General features: G+C 34.8%; 2 protein-coding genes across 3 annotated transcripts in view; both read right to left on the bottom strand.

Annotated features, from left to right (window-relative positions):
- Positions 1 to 5839, bottom strand: part of LOC129220194 (uncharacterized) — an 82559-nt gene extending 76720 nt beyond the window's left edge. Inside the window, exon 1 of the mRNA XM_054854556.1 lies at positions 5140 to 5839. Within this exon, the coding sequence (XP_054710531.1) occupies positions 5140 to 5332 (193 nt within the window). The 5' untranslated portion in view covers positions 5333 to 5839. The remainder of the gene's footprint in view (positions 1 to 5139) is intronic.
- An 11184-nt stretch (positions 5840 to 17023) lies between these two features.
- The window catches only part of LOC129219891 (insulin-like growth factor 2 mRNA-binding protein 1), a 91376-nt gene continuing 86139 nt past the window's right edge, over positions 17024 to 22260 (bottom strand). For both annotated transcript variants that reach the window (XM_054854205.1, XM_054854206.1), the window contains one exon: positions 17024 to 18230. In XM_054854205.1, coding sequence (XP_054710180.1) covers positions 18132 to 18230 — 99 coding nt within the window. In that variant the 3' untranslated portion in view covers positions 17024 to 18131. The remainder of the gene's footprint in view (positions 18231 to 22260) is intronic.

The raw sequence follows: 22260 nt of genomic DNA, 5'->3' as shown, positions 1-22260 counted from the left end.
AGTTTCGTGGATTTTTTAAATGCATGACCGATTAACGAGACCCATATACCAGAAGAACTTCTTCGCCGTCGAGAAAAACAATTCCATAATTGGAACAGAAAAAGAATAACAATTACATAACAGAACATGCTAGAATTTTTAAGTACCCACGCCGGCGACTTTGTAGATGTGACACCCAAGTCATTTAAGCCCTTCGGCTCTTGCATTTGAGAAAAAATGGCGGAACTACAAGAAGATTCGTTAGCGCAGAGCTCGTTAGCAACGACAATCAAGGAAAATCAGTAGGAATAAGGATATTTTCTGAACATCATCCGAGCACGCGACACGGACCACCAATCGGAGGAGAAAACAAAGGATTGGATAATGAAATGTCATTAAGGGGGGGTGAAAGGAGGAACATATTTCCGCGTGTCGAGATGGATGGCAGCGACTACAACAGGGTTGTCGCACACCTACTACAAATGCAAATTGATATTTTTGTTCTAATACTTTCTTTTCTTGATAACCTTTCTGAGATCTGGTAGGAGTTTTGAAAAATTAGGTGCATAAATGATTGCAAACAAATTTAAACGTTTGTAATACATCAGTTTATTCTTTTTATAGACTTTAGAACTCTTTTGAATTCAATAAAATAATAATATACTACACAGTTGCTTCAGGTAGTTACGGGGAATGAAAATAATGTTGATGTAGACCCATAGATTAAAAAATGATATACCAAGTAGTTTAAAGTTTATAGATAACGAAATTTGAAAAAGTCTGAAATCGACATTTTTGAGGCAGCAAAGTGATGTTTCGGCCAAAATTAAAAAGTTGGAGACTACCAGAACCTCTGGTGGTAGGATGAACTAGAGACTCTGGTAGTTCACCTACCAGAAAAAGGTAGGTGAACCTCTCCTCTTTCTCGGTGTAAGAGATAGACAAGTAACCCTTGTAGGAGCTGCTATACAGCATGATTTGGAAAAACTTTTCAATGAAAGAATACCTAAGGACCGGAAATTTAAACGCTTTTTGTTCAAAATGTACTTATTTTTTTGTCCACTACATTCTTTTGCTTCTCACTGCCTCATTTGTAAAATCTCAGTTACACCTGTTGCACAAATTCAAACGGACGCACGACTTTCAAAGCCAGGAGCCCTGCTAAGAGGAGAGTCCGACCCCCCCCCCCCCCCGGTCCAAAAAATTCTTGGCTGTAAAACATATTGCCAATCCTAATATAACATTTAATATACATGTTAAGACGATCATGACTCAGATGAGCGATGACTGACCATGCGTCCCGCTTGGAACGGAGCAGTCTCGTTACCAGGAATCCTGCTTGTCCCGTTGTTAACGTTTTCTGAAGTGACAGAATGAAACATAAAATGCTTCAACTAAAATCCCAGGGTGAAGTTGTTTAAGCATTTTCGTATCAAAAATTAAATCATGATTTGATAGATTTTATGTTTTCCAGGGGCCTGAAGAAAAGGCCAATCAAGATGATGACCATTGAAAGTATATTTTCGCTTATAGCTAATCAGTGGGCGGGCTAGCGAAAAAGCACAGATGCAAATGGCAGTTCTTAAAGCAACGTTGATTTTATAAAAATAAATGGTACAGATGTAATATACCCCCCCCCATTTGGCGACATTCGATTTTTTTGCACAAAATTAAAATATTTTTCTCGCCAATGAGGCGATATTTTTTTATGCATGGCATCCCTGGCCAAACTAACCTGTGTTTAGCAACCCGAAGGCAATCTTACAGATCTGTTCAAACTTGTTTACTTGGGTTGTTTGGGTTTCACGCAGGAGAGATACGTGGTGTTGTTTCGTGCAATATACCTTACAGGAATGCTTATTTTGTGTTAGTTTAAATTCAGTAGTTGTGTTTTGAAGTAAAAACATTAGAAAATGCTAGTTTCTTCAAACTTGAAGGTTAATTAAAAGTTAACTCCAACGTGGTGTGTATCTGTAACGTGCCATTGTCATATGATGTATTGTTTTAGACTGAGTGTGAATATTTATACCATATAAAAAGGTAAGTTCTTTATTTTAGAATTCAAAAAAAACCTCTCACTTCCAAAATTCTTTAATTTTACAAATCCTTGAGGGGTTCTTGTAGTTTTTAACTTTATTTTTACTGTATGTAAATTAATTTTACAGAAATAGTACGGTTATTTTGTTCTAAAAGTTAATTTTTATCGATGCCACGAATTATTTAGACATTCTATTAACATGCCTCCTTTAGGTACTGAATTTTATGTTAACAATTGAAAGTTCTTTCAGTTGTGCTCGTAAAAATGCTGAATTTCATTAATAAATCTGCACAATAATGGTGCATATTTCACACTTAAAACTGTATCATTATTGTACACTGAGCGGAAGGAGCCACCCTTGTGTGTCTCCATGAAAATATACATAACTGTGACCATACTCCGACTGTAATGTATATTAACAGTCGGAGGGATAACGGACCGAGCGGAGCGAGGTCCTGGCGAGCCAGAGGTCTCATAGTACTTTCGTAATGAGACCGAGGCAGGGCCGGCGAGCCGAGGTCTCATTACGAAAGTACTATGAGACCGAGGGCTCGTATCCCGGAGAAATGATGAAAAAAAAATTAATGCATTAATTTCGACTTGTAATTAATACAATAATTTATTTCATTGTATTTTAATATGTTTACAAAAAACCCCGGCCCTGTACATTTTTGAAGCATATATTCGTGATGTTTTTTTTTGTTGTGCTTTTATGTTGTTTTTATATATATTGTGTTCTGAAGTGCTTTGATCATGTTTTTTATCTGATTTTTTCCTGTTGGCGCTAAAGAACGATGTATGACATATGTCGTCATACATCGTTTTCTTGGCGACGCTTTCTTGGCGCCAAACAGGAAAAAGTCGCCAAGGGTGGGGTATATCACATCAGTTCCAAATAAATTGTTGAAATTCTGCCAAGAATTTCATTCTCATTTAAAATCAGCACCAAATGCAGTCAAGGAAATTTGTACATTAAACACTATATGAATTCTTCTCTTTTATGTGTTCAATTCATAATTTTATGTGTTCATATTCTTCTCTTTTATGTGTCTTTTTGCGGGTCAAAGTATTTTTTAAGCCATTTTTTGTGAAAATCTTTCTATAAATATACACGTGAAGAAGGGCGTGTACAGAAAATTTGGGGCCCGTCACAAATGACTTTTTCGGGCCCCCTCCATATTGCTTACCCCTATATTTCACGCCTAGTTTTAAAAATATTGGGTTCCTTTTAGGCTTGGGCCCGGGCCAATAGGTGCCCTGTGAAGATATCTTTGATTGGTAAGTGTCCAGTTTGGAAGAAAAAAAATAAAAAGTCACCTTTAGTTATGACCCTCTTCCAGAAGCTAAATCCTGGCTACGCTTCTCTCTTTAGCCATTTGATATGTCTGCCCTCGTCCCGATTGGTGAATGCAATTTCAGAAGTTTGGAAAAAGTGTTATGAGTGCAGAAAGAACTCATCGTTTTCTCCCTGTCATGCTGTCGAATAGCCAAATATAATTAACTAACTTGAAGTAGAAACTTTCTCCGATCTGACAGATCTTATGATTTATCCCAGAAGGTCGTGTTCAGAAGAAATAAACAAACAAGCAATTAAATCACTCTGCCTCGACGGCAATGGTAATCTAATCCCCCTTATCAAGAGTGTCTTTCCGATGTGAGAAAATAAGACCTTATAAGTTCTCCTCATTATCTTCTCAAGGAAGATCTTCTTACTGGGACGCACTATCTTCTAAGAAAACACGTAGTGTTAAACATAATACAATCAGACAACTCTACAGCAAGACTGCCTGCTTCCCGAACTTCGCCTAGTAAAACTTGCTTGCTAAATCCAATGTTTTGCAAGACAGAAAGAGGTTAGATTATGGTCCTTTAATTATTAAACTATGTAAAATAAGAGTTTTTTGAAAATTTCAAAGTTTTCCAGGGGTTAGCAAACGGTATGAATTCAATTAGGTGTGGATTGGGGCTCCCAAGAGGGTGTCAACCTAGACTCCCAAAGGGCGCACAGGTTCGAGGGCAAAAAAAAAAAAAACGAAGGCGCACAGATTCGAGAGTGCAGAAAATAAATAAATAAAATTTATTTTATTTAAAAAAAAAACGGAAAGTGCACAGATTCGATGGCACACCTTCCAGTAGGCCGATGGGCCGGTCCGCCTCTGAATTTAATACATTTTATTGGGAAAAAAAAAGCATCAGAGTAATTTATTTGAAGTTGCAAAAATTTGGTTTTCACTTTGATGAAATAAACCATTTGTAAAAACTCATTTTTCGATCGATCGTTAATTTTTAACCTTGAAAAGGGAGGGGCCCCAGATGAGCCGCTTATGGCGTCATGTTATTATTTTACTACTATGTTCGTCACAATATTCTTCGAATATAGCAGTCGACCAAAGCACAACTAAGCAAACACTACGGGCTCCGTTTTTCGAATGTATATTTTTCGCGTTAAGTCTCAGTTTTAAATTATTTTTTTTTTTTTTTTTCATTTTTTCTTTTGAGGAGTACGTTTTAGCGAAGTCAATTTTTTCCCAAGAGCTCATTTCGTGGATCGTAAATTTCGTGACCATTCCGTTTTAGGGAGCCAAACAGAAGGCCAAAGCACACTACCAATAGAGTAACTATGGAGTCTCGGGCTCCTGGCGAACTAAAGAAACTGCGCCCCCTTCCCCCCAGGGTCGCCCACATGGAAAGTCAGCGGAAATCATTGTGCCCTCCCAATTTTTTTTTTTTTTTTTTTTTCTTTTGGAATATGTTGATTAATTGATTCGATAAATAGGAAGCAGCATTGTAATTTTCTTTTTTAGAATTATTTCAACGATGCCCAATGTTCCTTCTCAGTAGAGATGTTATGTATGTGTGTGCATATATATAATATATACACCGTCTAGCTCTTGAGAGTTTTTTTTTTTTTAATTTTTTAAAACATTTTTCAAATTTTATGATCAAAAAAAAAAAAAAACTCTTAATTAGTCGAAATGCCGTTTTCCTGGCTGCTGCGCCCCTGGCGAGAGCCACTTCTGTCAACCCCTAGTTACGCTACTGCACACTACTGCTGTGGCTTGCAACTGAAAGAAGAAAAAAATCAACAATTTCGATTTAAAAATAAATTAAACGATACTCACCATGCTTCTTGTTCCAAAATCTCCATCCCGCGGCGGTCGCCAGCCCTCCGACGACCACCGTGACGACGATCGTCGCGATCACGATTCCCGCCACGCCCCCCGGGGGGTAGCAAGTCTCTTGAGCGGAGCAGGGAGCGAACACACAACACAGTAATATCCAACAGGTCACAAATCGAGGAGGCATCTTCCACATTTCACACACCTTTGCAAGATTCACTCGATCGAATTACGAAGGCAAACAGACAAATTGCTGTTCTTTCATTTTTAATTGAAGGAATAACTGATGCGGTATTTCCTGCAGCTGGGGCTATTCATGATACAAGCACAGGTGGAGAGGATGATTGCTTTCAAAGTAAATCTCATCTAAGAAAAGCTTTCTTCGGGTTCTGACGCAATAGAATCAAATGTCAACAAATTCTCCAGAATTTGGATTAATAATAAATTAGAAATATCTTGTAGGTGTTGAATCGTGAATTTAAAACGCAATGTTTTTTCACATTGGATAAACAATTAAAAGTTCGCCGGAAAAAGTGTATCCGATACATGAGAATGATTTATGAGGCACTGTTCTCTAGCTATTACGTACAACAGCAAAACACATCCATTCTTTTATGAATTACACGATAACTTTTAAAAGAAAGTTTTGTATCAATTTCCAAACTGACAACTTGACAAAGAGTATTGTAGCAGGTGTGATATACATCCAACATTAATCTTTCTTTCGATCAAACAATCGTCTAAAAACATCGGTAAATCTCATGAAAATAACTCCGAGAAATGTGCTGAGATTTTTTTTAAAAATATTTTACTCATTCGATTTTTATGTGCTTTGTTAAAATAGAAAAAAAGCTTAAGCTATGTTGTAAGACTTTTGGAAATAATTGTGGTGTTTACATACTTCAAATCAATTGTTAAAATGCACAATGTTAAAATCAGAATATCATCTATTAAAATGCTAATTTATGCGTAAAAATGTATTAGCACAGCCTTCCACAAAATAATCACAGCATTTAAAGCATCGGCAATTAAATGTACTTTTTTTTTCGGTTCAAATCGTGTATATATTCCTTACAATTAAATATCTTCTGACATTTTTACTTCAGATTAAAAGTTTGCTTTGAGCTTTCAAATCGCTGATGCATTTGAGTCTTCAAAGTAGGCGATTAAACAAACAGTAGTTCTGTTGTTCATAATAAATTATTTAAAAGCCGCAGTTAATATTTTAGGAATAAACAAGAAAGTGATACGTTCTATAACGATCCAACAAAATTTTAAAATTCCGTCTAGCAGTAACTCATTGTATAACTTTCAAAACATTTTCTATTATTTCTAAAATTCAGAAACAGTACCTCCAACAATTGTAAACAATGGAACGGAAGAATGTGACTTTCACTTGAACGAATCTTCCTCGAAATTCGGAAGATCTTGTAAACACAAATAGATGACACTTTACGCTAGACGAGTTGCGATCCACACAAACACACATTCTGTGCCCTTTTTCCACGCCGTCAACAGAGATGAAACAAGTTCGATGCACCTGTAGGATTCACTGCAGGTGGAAGCGTTCCACAAAATGACGTTCCGAAAGTATTTCGCAGTCGCTTTGGCGGGAAATCCGGGGAGTTAAATAGCCGCGGACGTCCAACAACACAGCAACAAAAGAGCGTTTTACAAATTTCGCAGGTATCCGCCAAAAAATGAAGTTGAATTTTCTGCAAACACTTCGCCATCGGGTTGACGCATGGGTGGAAGGAGAGGAAGCCGCTTGTTCTGTCGGTCTCCCCCTTCCTCACCCTTCCTGTCCGCGCTGTGATTGGTCAGCGGTTCAGGTTGAGAAGGATAGCTGTTTCTTTCTGCACGCTGTTGGGGAAGTAGGAAAGTTTGAATCGTGTTCAATTAGCTCCTTGTTTTTGCGATTGCGGCTGTATTTACAGATGCGATGGGCAGTGGAGTGGACGTGAGACTTCAGAAAATTAGTTTTCCAAGTTTTTTTCGATAAAAGTTACTTATGTGTTGTTAAAAAAAAAGATAAAGAAAGAGGAGGAAAAAGCGAATTTGGAGGCAATTTGTAAGATACATGAAATACACCGCCAGCTCAGTCATTTCCAGCCGAGGACATCAGTTTCGTGCTTATTAGCACTCATCAGCCCGACATAGGAAAGTGACTGAGCTGGTTTAGCCCTGGCTAATGGGCTAATAATAATTTACTAAATATAATTTGTAAGATGATATCGCCGGAGGAAAAAACCAATACAACGAAAAAAAGAGAAAAGAATTAAACTCATTACTTGCAGCTATATAAATGAAAATGTACGTATACATTAGGGATGCGCTGATTTATCGGCCGCTTTGCCTGCTATACATGATCGACCAAATTTTACCGATTAATCGGCGTGAGAAATATTTTAATAATTTTTAAATCTTTAAGTATTCTTTGAGCAAGAAAAAGATTAATCCTTACTAATATTAGAAATGCGAAAAGGACATTGTTAAGAGATTTTCTTTCTCTGGATTTGAAACCACCAAGGAACTAAAATTACCAGGAGAAAAGTTATAAGCATTTTTAAGTGAGGGAAATTATATTTTAAATTGGATATTTTTCGTCAACCCAGTTTTAAGTAGCGTGAATAAAATCATTGAGAAAATATTCTGCTTTCTGGAGTGCGAAAAAATAAAATTCTTTCCTTGCTTTTGGGGTTTCCCTGAAATCGGGAGATTTAAATTTTTTTTCCCCTTTTGGTTTTTTTCCCCCCCGCGAGACACTAGTTTTTTTTTTTTTTTTTTTTTTTTTTTTTTTTTTTTTTTTTTTTTTTTTGTACTGTTAACGGAAGATAATCAAAGTACAGTATAAATGGAGACTTTTGCTATTCACTTTAATCTAATCGGGACTTTTAGATTTGCTGTTAATTTTGTTTAAGAATATTGGAGGGCGATTCTCGAAAAAATGTTCCGTGCATAACGCTAAGTTTTTCATTTTTTTCAGCTAAACAAAGCCTTCAAAAAATAACACTGTTGGGGAATAATACATGCTTTAATATACTATCAAAGCATAACAGTTAATTCCATATTTAGTAAATAGTTAGTTGAATAAAATAAAAAACTTATCACCCCGATATGAATTTCGAGGGATGACGTAGTGATTTTAAAGGGAACTTTTAGAGAATTAGAGAACTTATTCAAAGGGGATTTTTTTGAAGATGTTGTTCCAATTCTGATGGGTGAAAAGAGAGAATGTTAATGTTATTTGAAATTTTTTTCTCATTCTGAAAAGGTGGATTTAGAACTATTTTCTTTATCCAGATATTTTTAGAGGGACTGTTGATGGTATTTGAAAATTGTAATCCTTATTCTAACACGGATATTTAGAAACAGATGTCCATCATGATAAAGAATTTTAAGGGGAATGCCTTTATTCAAACAATTCTTTTATCGGGCCACTCCGTAGTGACGAACGTAACGTTCAGAGACTCTGTTTCGTTGCATAACAAGAGTTTTAAACGTTTAATAATCATTTACTTGTAGCTTTGCGGAATTTTGTGAAACAATAAAACTTCTGTGTAATACTTCATGCAAGAAAACACAGGATAAATCACATAAATTGGTTTTTGAAACTAAATTACTATATTGTAGACCCTCGTTTTACGCGGGTTTATTTTACGTGGTTTCTATTAAACGCGGTTTAAGATTTGACGCCTTTATTTTACTTTACGCGGATGCGTTTCGGTTTTACGCGGTTGCGGCAATGCAAACAGATAAAATTTTCCCCTCTTTCAAAATCCAAACTCCTAAAGATTGCAGATTATCTTTACTAATAATAAAGCTGAAAGTCTTTCTGTCTGGATGTCTGGATTTCTGTGACGCGCATAGCGCCTAGACCGTTAGACCCATTTTCATGAAATTTGGCATAAAGTTAGTTTGTAACATGGGGGTGTGCACCTCGAAGTTTTTTTCGAAACTTCGATGTGGTTCTTTCTCTATTCTAATTTTAAGAACAAAACTCTCATAAAATGGACGAGTAAATTACGAAATTATCATAACGTGGGACCGTAACATGGGCACAAGCCAATTGGCGAGATACGAAATTATCATAACGTGGAACCATAACATGGGTACAATCCAATTTGCGAGAAAATTCACCCTACTTTATTTGTAAATATACAGGTGAACCCAAAGGCCTTTTAATTTTTCTATTACGTGCACAGCCGTACGGATACCACTAGTACGTATTAAACTGCATTTTGGCCTGCTAATTATCGAGCTTGAGCCACTAGAGATATTTTATGCGATTAGTTCCAAAGCTCTTTCCAGAAGTAAAGTTATTAAACTCACACAGTTCAGAATTCACTGGAAGAAGTGCTTTTAGGAGTGATAAAGGAGGCTAAAAGCAACGAGGATACCGACATCGGTGACACACAATCAAAAACGTTCACGTTAAAAATTTTGAACCATTCCTAGACAATAGAAATGATTTCTCTGATTTGTTAGTGAAGGAAGATTCTATCATGGCAAACACGCAAGTGGTCATGGATGCGTTAATGCTCTGCAAAGAATTACAGAGAAAAATTCTTAATGACTGCCAAAAGACTATCATTGCCAGCTCCTCTTTCTAAACAGAGCACGAAATTAATTTAAGTTTTCTTTATGCATGTTATTCATAAAAATCGATATAAGTGCACATTAAACTTATTATACAATTAGTCATCACTAGAATGAAATTTTTTTTTTTTAAATCTATGGAACCAAACCCCTATTTTAATACTACTATTAGGTCTCAATTTCCGGGGAACGTAACCCTCGAGGGTCTAATGTATTGTGACGAACGCAACATTTTGCAACCTTGAATATTTACATGAAATTCAGCTCTGAACATCTCTAAAGTTTAAAAACAATGTATTGCGTTGTTTTCATTTCTAAACTTGATTTTTCATGTAGAATAATACTCTTTTTTGCTTAAAATGTAACAGAAACGATTATTCATTAAAAATGTGACTTGTGGTGACGAACGAAACTATGACGAACGCAACTCTGAAGACGGAACATTTTAGAAATAGACTCGTTCAGTTTTTTCTTTTTTTGGACAGGAATGTGTCTAAATATTAACTAATAAGTAAGCACTGATACTTTATCTTAAAATTGACCCTTCTATCAACAAATTTTTAACGTGAATTAAATAATGCTTTTTTATTAGCTTTGCGCAAAATTAATTTTCTTCTCTGTTTTGAAGTGAAACTTTTTATGCGAGGACTGGAATTTCTGATCACCAACCCTTTTGTGTGACGGAAGTGACGTAGTTGCTTTTTAATTGTTTCCAAAAACAATGAAAAATGATAGTAGTTATAAAGTTAGTTTTGTTAATACATTTAATAAACTAATTTCAAGGCTAAACTTCAGAAAGCATATATTTGTGGATTTGGGGCATTTTAAACGTTTTAAATAATGTAGGTTCTTGAATATTTCTATGATTCAAGTCACGTTTTTTTCGACAAAAGTTACTTATCTGTTGTTAAAAGTTTAAAAAATAAATTACAAAAAAAGAAAATTAATTTGAATTCTAAAATTTTGAATTCAAATTATGTTTTTCGCAATCACGAACTGAGACAGGACCCTACTCATTGGAGTTGTTTCTAGAAACGGCTCCTGTCCCCCCCCCTAAAGCCTGCCTCTCCTCCTGCCCGGTTACGTGTGCATAGTTGTGTGTGTATGCACGTAGGCGTGTGTGAGTGTATGTGTGTGAAGTCGTATGTGTGTATGTGTGTAGGACATGGACGCCTCCGACCAGGAGAAGCGGATAGCTCAAAACCGGAGCAGCCGCGCGGCGCCGCCAGCAGAGGACGGTGCGCGGTGGTGCTGCAGAGGCTTCTGGTTCAAGTTGAAAAAGGCACGGACACCAAAAACGGTCAAATGAGAACAATAAGCAAAATCGCGATTGCTCAAAAAAAAAAAAAAAAAAAAGATTCAACCTTAAATATAATTTGCTAACTTTTGTTACCAAAATTAACTTGATAATTACTAATATTTTTAATCGTTTTTGGCAATAATTAAAAAACTGATTTTGAGTAATGTTTAGTTTTTCTCGTTGTTTATTAAATATTTTTTTCATTAAAATATAGTTCTGTTCTGAATACGCCTAAGTCAAGCGAAAAAAAAATGAAGTTCACTGTTATTTTATTAAACCATTTTGTGTAAAGAAATATTTACTAAAAAGACAATGTTTTTGCGACATCTGTTTTGTGTATGATGCGATACTAATTAAAAATAAAACATGCCATACATAGTGCGATTCGTTTATTATATTTTACACTATTCATTCTTTGTTAAAAAAAAAAAAAAAATTGAATTTTGACATCTTGAATTCAAATTATGTTTTTCGCAATCACGAGTGTGTGTATGTAGGCGTGTGTGTTTGTGTATAAGGGTATGTGTGTTTGTGTCTGTGTGCTGGCATAAGTGTGTGGGTAGTTGTGTGTATGAATGTGTGTGTGGGGGGGGGTATGTGTATGTGTGTGTAGGCATATGTGTTTGAGTCTGTGTGCAGATATGAATGTGTGGGTAGTTGTGTGTATGTGTTTGTGTATGTGTGTTTGTGTGTGTGTAGTTGTGTATGTATGCGCGTGTGTGTAGGACATGGATGCAACCTGGAGACGGCTTTCGCTATAAGAGCAGCATCTGGAGGACCCGGTCGACGGTGACGGTGCGGAAGGTGGCGGTGAGAAATAAAATGATAGGACATCAAAACAGTCAAATGAAAGCAATAAGCAATCGTGATTGCTCAAAAAAAAAAAAAAAATCAGCTCATACTAATACGTTTTTTACCTTCCAAACGCAAATTAAATACACTATATGACCAAAAGTATAGGGACGCTTTCAAAAATTCACATTTTTAAGGATTGCTCAAGAAACAAAAGACCAATTGCTTTGTAACTTTTGTCACATAAAAGGTATCCTCCAGCTGTTAATTTCCAATAAAAATTGTATCACCCATGCGTTTCGGGGGTCAGTAACAAACTGAGGAAAACAAAAACGTTTTTTGATCAAAAGTAAAAAAAAGAAGAAAAAAATCAAAACTGCTCACTAAACAATAATTAACTCTATATGTGCCACAACAGTAAATACCATTAGAGTAAATTTTACTTTACCTTTACATTTCCGCTTATTGGGAGTTTTTCCCCCCATTTTTCTTTCGCCCTTTCTTTTTTCCCCTTCTTTCTTTCGTTTTTTTGCGTCAGCATCACCCCCCCCCCCAGGCCCCTAGTTTCCGACTAGGCTATGACCTCTCGTCGGCCTGGGGGGGGGGGACACCTGACTACAGTGACATTTCTCAAAAAGATCAGCTTTCAAAAGTTCTCAAGAATAATTTTTGCTCTTCAACTTTTAACCGTTGATTCTGTTAATTTACACTCAATGAAAGAACCACATATTTCCAGTCACGAAACACTGTTTTTCATCCAAAGGGGTTCATATTATTTTCTCGCGCTAAACTAGACTTTGCATCTTTGTAAGAAAAACAAAGTAAACTAACCCCTATTTATTTCAAAAAAAAAAAAAAAAAAAGAAAAACTCGTTGAAATCAGCATATTTACAGAAAATTCATTTCCTGTTATTAGATGTGATCTGAAAATAAAGAATTTGTTTAGTCTTACAGACGCGCCACCTCTCTCAAAAATAATTTTTGCGGTCCTGTGGGTGGTCTCTTTACATTACCTCCAGTGCATTACGGTTTATGACACAACAATTTTCCAAGAAATGTTCACTACTGCTTTGCAACGTTTTCTGTTTTAAGTTTTCTTATTCCTTCGAGAAACCTTGAGCTTGATTTCTTCAAGATGATGCAGAAGCTCCCCCCCTCCCAAACTTGCCTTTATTTTATCCAATCCAATCTGCTGCGTCGAAGAGCTATTGTACTGTGATTTTTTTCTTTAACTTACACTTTCCAGTGAGTTTTAATGACACGATTTTTTTTTTTTTATTTCCTTGAATCTTCTTATGTGGGGGTGTTTTCGGCAGCGAAAATTAAATGAGCAGTTCTTGGAAATACTATTTGCTACAGAGCGACTCTGTTATTAGGCTAGGTAAAATGGAACTATGTACTGTATATTGAAAGAAATACGTAAAGATAAACAGATGAGAACTGTTCACCAAGGTAAAACAAAATTTTGAAAATCAAATGCGAAAATTCTAAGAAACCTTTGATTGTTTGTGTGAGAGTTGTGTGGGTATATATATATTTAAAGAATCAGACGTCTAGACAACCAACGTTTTTTTCGTTTTCTTCCCCGCAAAAGTGGGGGGGGGGGAGAAAAAGGAGAGTTAATCGATTTGGCAACTGAGGCATCCCTATATATGTGTATATATATCTAATTTGAATTCTGACACTTTGAATTCGAATTATGTTTTTCGCAATCACGAGTTGCGACAGGACCCTACTCATTGGAGGCTATTGTTTCTAGAAACGGCTCATGTCCTGCCCCTTCTCCTGGGCGGTTACGTGTGTGTATATGTGTAAAGACTTGTTTGTGTGTAGACGTGTGTGTATGTAGGAGTGTGTGTATGCAGGACATGGACGCCGCCACCTAGGAGGAGGGGATTCCGGTGGTACAGTGCTGCTAGTGGAGGCTAGGACCAGAGTAACAGCTCCGTCCTCCGGTGGACGGAGGTGCTGCAGAGGCCCCTGGTCCATTCTGAAAAAGGAACTGGCCATCAAGGACGGTCAAATGAAAGCAATAAGCAATCGTGATTGCTCAAAAAGAATAATGGCTTTCGCTGGACTATGTGGCCCTTGAGTAAGAAACGTAGGAGACACTGGAGTTTTTGGCAACACCTTTTTTCCAACCATATGAATAAACACAGAGAGAGTTTATTCAACTTCTGGTTTAGAAGGGAGGCACTGCTAGATCTAAGCAATAAGACATTTGTCGTAAGTGTAATATTCACACAGAAAGGGGAAGGGGGGATCCGGTGGGTTTCTCTCCCAGAAAATGTTTGAAATGGTAGTTCTAAAAACGCAGTTTTATTTGACTATCTTTGCCAATGTTAGGGGGAGGAGAGGTTTAGGTGGTCTCCCATGGAAATTTTCGAGCAACTGTTCAAAAAAGCAACTGTAGATTGCCTTCGGTTATGTTAGGGAGAGTGGGGTAGGTTCGAGGGCTTTTCCCAGAAACTTTTCAAAACTAGTTCTAAAAAACGCAGTTTTACAACATCTTTCATCTTTGTTGAAGCTAGAAGGAGAAGAGATTCAATGCCTCGCTCCCAGAAATTTTTAGAAATTGAAGCCTTAAAAACGCGAGTGTAGTCTTATCTTTGGTAATATCAGGGGATGGGCAGTTTTCCGAAATTGAACCTCCAAAAGGATATTTTGGGCTTCCATACGTTCTCAGGCACATATGCACGTGGGGCCGAAAAAAGAGCTCAACATTCATTCGTGGGTGAGCAAAATGGAAATTTAGACCGATATTTGAGTGGAATGTTGTGCAATTTCTATCTTTTTATGTAATTAGCTTTGCAATTTTTAAGGATGAAAATGTGATTTGTTAGGTATCGTGAACAGTGGCTTAACAAGGCGTGGGCTGCAGCCCACGGCCTCACAACCAAGCTTTCATTTATGTTATAAAATGCCCAAAGGCCTGAAATTATCGGAACGTATCCAAAAATAATTAATCCATGAAATATAAAATCAATTTTTGTCAAAATTGTATGTTCCATATTATTCTTTCCCTTCCTATTTTTTTTTGGATCAACATAGTATTCTTATAACATATTATTCCTATCATTGTTTCATGACACGCTAGGTTTTTTTTACCCCTCAGATGGATTTGTAAAATTTTATTCATGAACAATTAAAAAAAAATGATATCCCAAGTTCATATCCATAATTGATTGGTTGAATGATTTTATATGGCTTTCTTATACCACTAAGACAAATAGTTGTTTCAAAGGTCTTTTTTGTAATAAAATGAGTCTTGCAAAATTTAGTCGCCCACACCCAATGTAGATCTTGTATGCCACCAATCTTAAAATTTCCATTTCAAAAATTCTATTTAAATTTCCTTAATAAAAATTTCTCAGCTAACAAGAAATGAATATCAAACACTAGTTTAATAATCGTAATATTCATGTTATTAAAAGATTAAACTAGACAGGTTATTAAACTAAAACATGTCTTCGATTTTCATTTTAAAAAAAATGCCTTTTTTCCCCTCTCTGAATCACAGTAGTGCAAGTCACGAACCACAAATCCTGCAGTTCGAGTTTTTGCAGACGTTAACACAAAATTCTCAGTAACTACGTTAGGATGATTTACAACATTATCAACTTGCATAATTTTATAAAATTTCAGAATCAAGAAAGATGACAAACAAACCTAACGAATCTCCAGACAACGTGACAGTATTGAGATGAATTTGATAACTATTAATGGATATTGACTATCTACAGACAAAATATATACAGGGTTCATACTCAATTCGGATAAAAAAAACCCCATGACTTTTTCATGACTTCATAAAAATTTTCATGACTTTGTTACACGAAGAGAATAGTACTATCTAATGTCAAACTTGCCAATTTTTCCGGAAATAAGCTTTAGAACTTTTACACAAGTGTCATTACCTCATTGGAGCACTTACTTGTAATTGAAAAAATATCAGTGCATACCGCTGAAAAAGTAATATTATTCCTATTTGTCTTCATCACATTAATTCAAGTAAAATAAAAATATAATGAATGCAATACACTGATGTATAAATGTCTAATAAATATATAACAAATAGGGCAGAATAGTAATGAATGGGATAAAATTTGAAGAAGTTTAAAATAATAAATTTACTTCAAAAAAACATTGCCCTATGATGTCAATAGTGCATCTAATCACTCATGTAACTGGACAGCATATTCGATCATTAAAGGCACTTTTTAGAGTAAATTCATTTTTCCAAACCAGATATTTCACCTGGCGATGTTTATGTTGAGCACTACTGTTTTAGAGTATTCGATTTCCCCTATTTCTATGTTCTATTGCCTGACTAAAGTCTTCATTTTAAAACTTTCTACATAAAGATAAATTCTGATAAATTTAATAATGAACCTTTTACAAGTAGTTGAAACGAACTCGGATGCAATTGAATTACATTTTGTGGGGGCGTGGCAAAATCAAGAAGAGTCCACTACTGTCCTGTTTTCTCAAATATGGTTAGTGAAAAAAAAAACTGCATTTCCTCCAAATTTCATTCATTCAGATAGTTATTTTTCGACTTTTTTTTTAAACTTTGTTCCGAATCACTCTGCTTCAAAACTTTTTTATAATAAAAAAACTGACACATGGGGCTCACAATTGCAATTGTATTACTTCGCCCATTGTGGGTTTTGTAAGTTGGTACATCATTAGTGAAGAACTTTTACATTGTTCGCTATTACTAACCATTTAAATTTTGTTAACTACAAATGGTTTTTTCAGTGTGCTTTAAATGTTTTCCGATTCTTATTCCTGATGGAAAAACAAAGGCGACTCATTCTAATAAACATAGGATAATTTGGAACATTATTATTTATTTATTTATTTATTTTTTTGAAAAGAAAGCGATTTTTGAACAAGGAGAACCAGACAAGTTGCCAAATGTGCAATTTAATGCTACCAATTATATAAAGAGGTAAAACTGGTTTAACCCAACCTTATCCTAGCAAATTAAACTGTTGAACCGGTTCACCCATCAGTATTCATTTTATTAGATCTAGACAATGCTATAGTTCCTAAAAGGTAGAAATATTTTCCCCCTTTCAATCGCAAAATATTTTGCCAGGTAACCTTATAGGTTATTTAATTTAATGTTTGAGATTTTAGTAAAAATGTATTTCGATGGCAAAATAAAGAGCACAAAAACACAAACAAATATGAAATGAAAAAAGTTTATTTTTTTATAGTACATGGCAGTTTTGACAAAAATATTTGATTGGTTTGCAAATGCAGTTTATTTGTACTTCCTTAAACACATATGGAGATAAAAACCATTTTTGTAAAAAGGACTTAAAAGTAAGAAACAAAATTTTAACAATTAAAACAAATGTTATACTTTTTAATGAAAACAATGGTTCATTGCATTAATTATCTGGTAGATAAATCCCAAAAAAGTAACAAAAATCAATACATTGCACATAGAACTTCTCTGACTTAATTATTTAGCCTCATTGAGCTTACCATTGTCCCGAAAGCATCTGGACTGTTCCAAATGATCCAATTTGCAACTGGCGTTTCCCTTGGAGAAAAATAGAGGTAGAAATCATATGCAAAGCGCCTCATTACATTGCTACTAGAATCGCTTCGTAATGTCGAGGGGGAAAAAAAAAGTCAAGAGATCTTCACACTTTTAGTAAAAATTTAGCACCAAAATATTCGAGTAGCAAGGACTAGAAAGGATTTTGTGGAGGTACAACTTTTAACCTACATTCTGCTTCTAAAAAAATTTTTTTAACATTAACTCATGCAAAATCAAACAAGTTAATCAAAATCAGCCTAATTTTACACTTAATCAGCAGATTTTATTCTTGGTGGAGAAACTAATTTTTCTTCAGGACAAGTCCTTCACCTTCAGAGGGAAAAAAAAACATTACAAAGTTAAACAAAAAACGTTTCCCCAACAAGTATCAAAAATAAACTTTTCATAAATATAGTTTCCTTTACAAAAAGAAAAAAGAGGGGACCAATGGCCATGATCCAGCAATTTGTACTCTCTAACTAAACATTGGCATTTTTATTTGATGATTTCAAATTTTTTAAGAGCTTTGTTCAAATTTTAAGTTCATTATCTTCCAATCCCAGAAAATGCCACTGCCGCATACTTTCCGAATCCTCATGCCAGACTCTTCTAGTCGAGGAAGTGTCCGGCCGAATTGCATGACAGAGTGTGGCAACCGTTTCCCAGACGAAGATAGAGAGAAAAAAAAAAAGAGAAGAGTCTTGAATATACGGCAGTCATATTTTCCTGTCGGAGACGAGAGAAAAATCAATTCTGGATGTTTGGTAGAGATTGTTGGGACATGCGCCTCCTCTGCTGGTAAGCATTGCTTTTGTAAACGAGGGCACGAATCTGTCTTTGGGCAGCCTGCAAATAAAGAACAAAATTATTTTCGTACCAGTTGTATATTAAATTTCACTCAGAGGTATTTTTCACCTGCATACAGAAATAACCATTCTAATGCAGTGGTGCCTAATCTTTTTCTACCCGAGGGCCCCATCCCATAAGATGATTCTCGGGAGATTTCTTTCACATAAAGTCTCAAAATATTTAAAATTTTTCGAAATAACATGGGAAAAAATGGAAAAGGAAAGAAAGTTAAAAGCATAATTGTTGTTATCATTACTATGCTTTTATTAAATGCATCTGTTTTTTTTTTTTTTTTTTTTTTTTTTTTTTTTTTTCAGAAACAAATTTTGAGTATTTGGTTCCAAATTTGTAACACTGCCATTCATTAATATAGTTCTTTTTGATTTGTAACATTTAATAAAACAGGCTACACGGCTCAGTTTTGCGGGTCACACATGGCCTCTAGGTTGGGCACTACTGTTCTAAAAAATGTAATAAAAGTAAACACTCATGATTTATCACAGCGGCCAATATTGTGACAGGCAAACTTTGATAAATGGATTTCACTACAAAAACAGATTGTGTAGAGTTTGATCTAGTTTTTTTTTTTTAGGTCTGCATTTTGTGAACATATCTTTTTGTGTAAAACTACTTGTCATATTGTACAAACCATGTTTAGCAATCACAAATCTGATCCAAAATCCTTTTAGCCTAAAGGACCACTGGAAATGACTTGGAAGCTGGAGTTTTGATTGAGCTTAAAAGTAATGAAAAGACTATTTTTACAACTGAAATTTTGAGAAAACTTTAACAAAATTTTTTGTAGTGGCCACTTTAATGATAAAGGATTTTGTGAAGTGGCCTGCAAGGAAGACAACTTGCGCCTCAATTGTCCCGTCTTGTAAGTATTTTGTTCAGTTTTTTTTTTTTTTTAAATTTTGAAGACAAAATACATGCATACCATTATATAAAAGAGATTAACAAACCTTGTTTTTAGAAGAAGAAAAACGACATAATTCCTTTGGTATTTTTCTAAAATACTCATATTCCCGATACAGACTTTATTGACAATAGAAATAATTTTTCACAAAAGCAATTTATGATTGATTACTTAATATAGCTTTTTTCTATAATTGTTAAAAATAAAAATCTTATTTGGGAGAAAGTATAAGGTTTTATTTTCTATTTGTTTCTTGCTCTAAGATTTTACTAAATTCAGTAATGTTTGATTACATTCTAAAATTGTCACTCATTAATCAAGATGAAATGAAAATAAAAAATGTGCTAAAAAATATAGTACATAGCATAAATATGTACATTTATGTACAGTGGAACCTGCTTAAGAAATTCTTATGGAACTAATAGAAAAATACTCTAGTGAGAAAACTTCTTAAACCAGAAGTCTAACTTATTGGAAACATATACCCACATCTTACGCATACTAAAGATTTCAGTATTATGTGGAAATGATTTCAAATTAATGAATTATGTCTAAAATACTGTTAGTGACAAAAAGAATACATTGATATTAATTAATGTTAAGAGTAATTTTAAAATCCCTATTGAATAAAAGAACAAAATATACAGCATCATTATTCTACAAATATATGTTTCACATCATTGAAGGCATATATATATATATATATATATATATATATATATATATATATATATATATATATATATATATATATATATATATTTATTAGAGGAAACAAATTTCATTCATTAGGTGGCAGAAATTTCTCTTCCAAATATTTCAAGGTAAGAATTTTCCTGTTTCAGTTTTTATTTCAGATCAATTTATATTCAGTTCAGATTTTTTGAAAACGGCACACTGTCAAATAATGTACGGACCAGCCATTTCACACCAGATTTTTTTGAAAAACTAGAAATTCTGGAAAATAATATATCGTTGAATGGCACCTAAAGGCAGGGCCATATACAGGAGGGGGGGGGGTCTTAGGTTTCAATCCCCCAAAGAGTTATATTTAATATTATTAATTATATTAATTATTAAGTCATTTATATTTAAAAATTCCAAAAAATATTGCCCAAAACTCAAATGCCCTTCAATGTATATTAATTGCATAAAACGCTTTCATAATACATAACCCAACGACTTGAACATTAGCACAAATAGCACAAAGCTCTGCATGAAAGTTTTTAAACCCTCTTCGAAATTTTTTTCTAAAAGTTTTTACTGCTTCCTAGATTTTACAACTTTTGGCAGGTTCTGTATATGACAGATGCCAAAAGCTCTCTGATAATGTTTTTCAAATTAATTAGAACATGCACACAACGATAAACTATCAACATTCATTCAGCTACAGGCATAAAAATTGAAAATGTCTTTTTAATTGTAATCTCCAGAATTCTTGAATATTTGCAAGAATGAATGTAGTTGGGCTATTATTCACTTGGGTTCTGCCGAACGATGAGAAGGGTTTTGCCACGAGTTGGATAAATTTGTTTCCCACTGTAATTTCAGAAAAAAAAAAAACTTTCAAGGATAAAAAATACTGCACTAAATAGAACTAGCAGGCTTCATTGTATCGTTTTGCCAGAATAATAAAAAAAAAACACCATCCGATTTAAAGAAAGTTCATGATGAAGCTTCAGAAGTGGTTAATTTTTTCGTCTCGTTGCCTCCAGTCACCACTATTGAGCAAGATTTATGAAAATATGAGTAATCATCACAAATCACTACTTTTCAGTATGAAATGGGCTGGATATCCAAAGCAAACACTTTTGAAAGACTGTATGATCTTACAGATGAACTGAAGGTTTTTCTGCTGAAGCGAAAGACAATAACATCTCTAGCAGTTTTCAATGTTTTGCATGACATCGGTTGATATTATCAGCCTATCTCTTGCCTATCTTTTTGGTAAAATGAACTGAGTGTTTAGTTTTATTCAAGGAGAAAGTTACCTCTTTTGTTGTGTGAGGAGGCAAAGTAACACAACAAAAGGAAAGCTGATATTTTGCATTCTCTGCTTTAGAGGAAACAACGTAGAATATTTTCCTTTCTTAAAGTGAAGCTACGCAAGAAACCATCTCTATGAAGAAAACGTTCTGCAACTAGGGTATTAACGGCACCAGTAACAGACATGCTTAAGACATCGCTCTCAGGTTAACTCACTTTTCTGAGCCCTTTCAATGTATTTAGACTTTGAAACAATTTTTCTCTCATGCACATCTTATCTACCGTTTGGCTGCTTCTGGATCCTCTGAATTAGTTAACTATTTTTATTTGCTCAATTTAAAAAAAAGGTCCGAACCCCCCGTTAAAAGACAACGAAAATCTGATGATACCCAGTAACAGATAGGATGAGGAAAGGATTTGTAATGGACAAAATTCCTCTTCTCTCTTCAAAATGTGCAAAAGTTCTTTATTTTTAGATCTAAAACTTTATTTAATTCAAAATTGAGCATGAAACACAGGCAGATCTTGTGGTGGCTGTTCACAACCTTCCACCACTGCCTTGTAAATACCAACTCGCTCATAAAATTCAATCGGATAACACCAGATGGTTGCACTGTATTCATGGGTTGCAACAACATGAGTTTCACCCGCATAAAATTCTTATTATTTAAATCCAAACTTACGACTGCCTGTTACTGGTGCCGTTACCCTCTTTTGCGGTGTTAACCACTAGAAATTACACCAATCTTTGTATACCTAGAATTACGGTAGATCATTTTGAGCCTCAGAAAAGAAATTTGCATATTTTCCAACATAACTAGCTGCTTCGCCCGGCTTTGCACGGTCTACCTCGAAAATAAAAGTTATGTCAAGTGACGCCTGTTCAACCTTCAGGCTTGAACAAAAGCAAAAGAAAAAATCAGTAAAGTTTTGCGGCAGTTTGCAGAAAAATAACCAAAAAAGAAAACATTTTAAATCCCCCGACTACAGGAAAAGCCTTTAAAACAAAATCAAGAATTTTACTTCTTCATATTAGAGAAGAAAAAATGACAACATCTTGCGTCTGAATGATTTTCTTCCACCGCTACACATTTTAATAAAAGCATTGTTTCGGAAAGTTGA

The sequence above is a fragment of the Uloborus diversus genome, chromosome 4, assembly GCF_026930045.1.
Source record: "Uloborus diversus isolate 005 chromosome 4, Udiv.v.3.1, whole genome shotgun sequence".
Taxonomy (NCBI): domain Eukaryota; kingdom Metazoa; phylum Arthropoda; class Arachnida; order Araneae; family Uloboridae; genus Uloborus; species Uloborus diversus.
The sequence above is the reverse complement of the archived record's forward strand: the minus strand, read 5'-3'. Positions and strand labels throughout refer to the sequence as shown.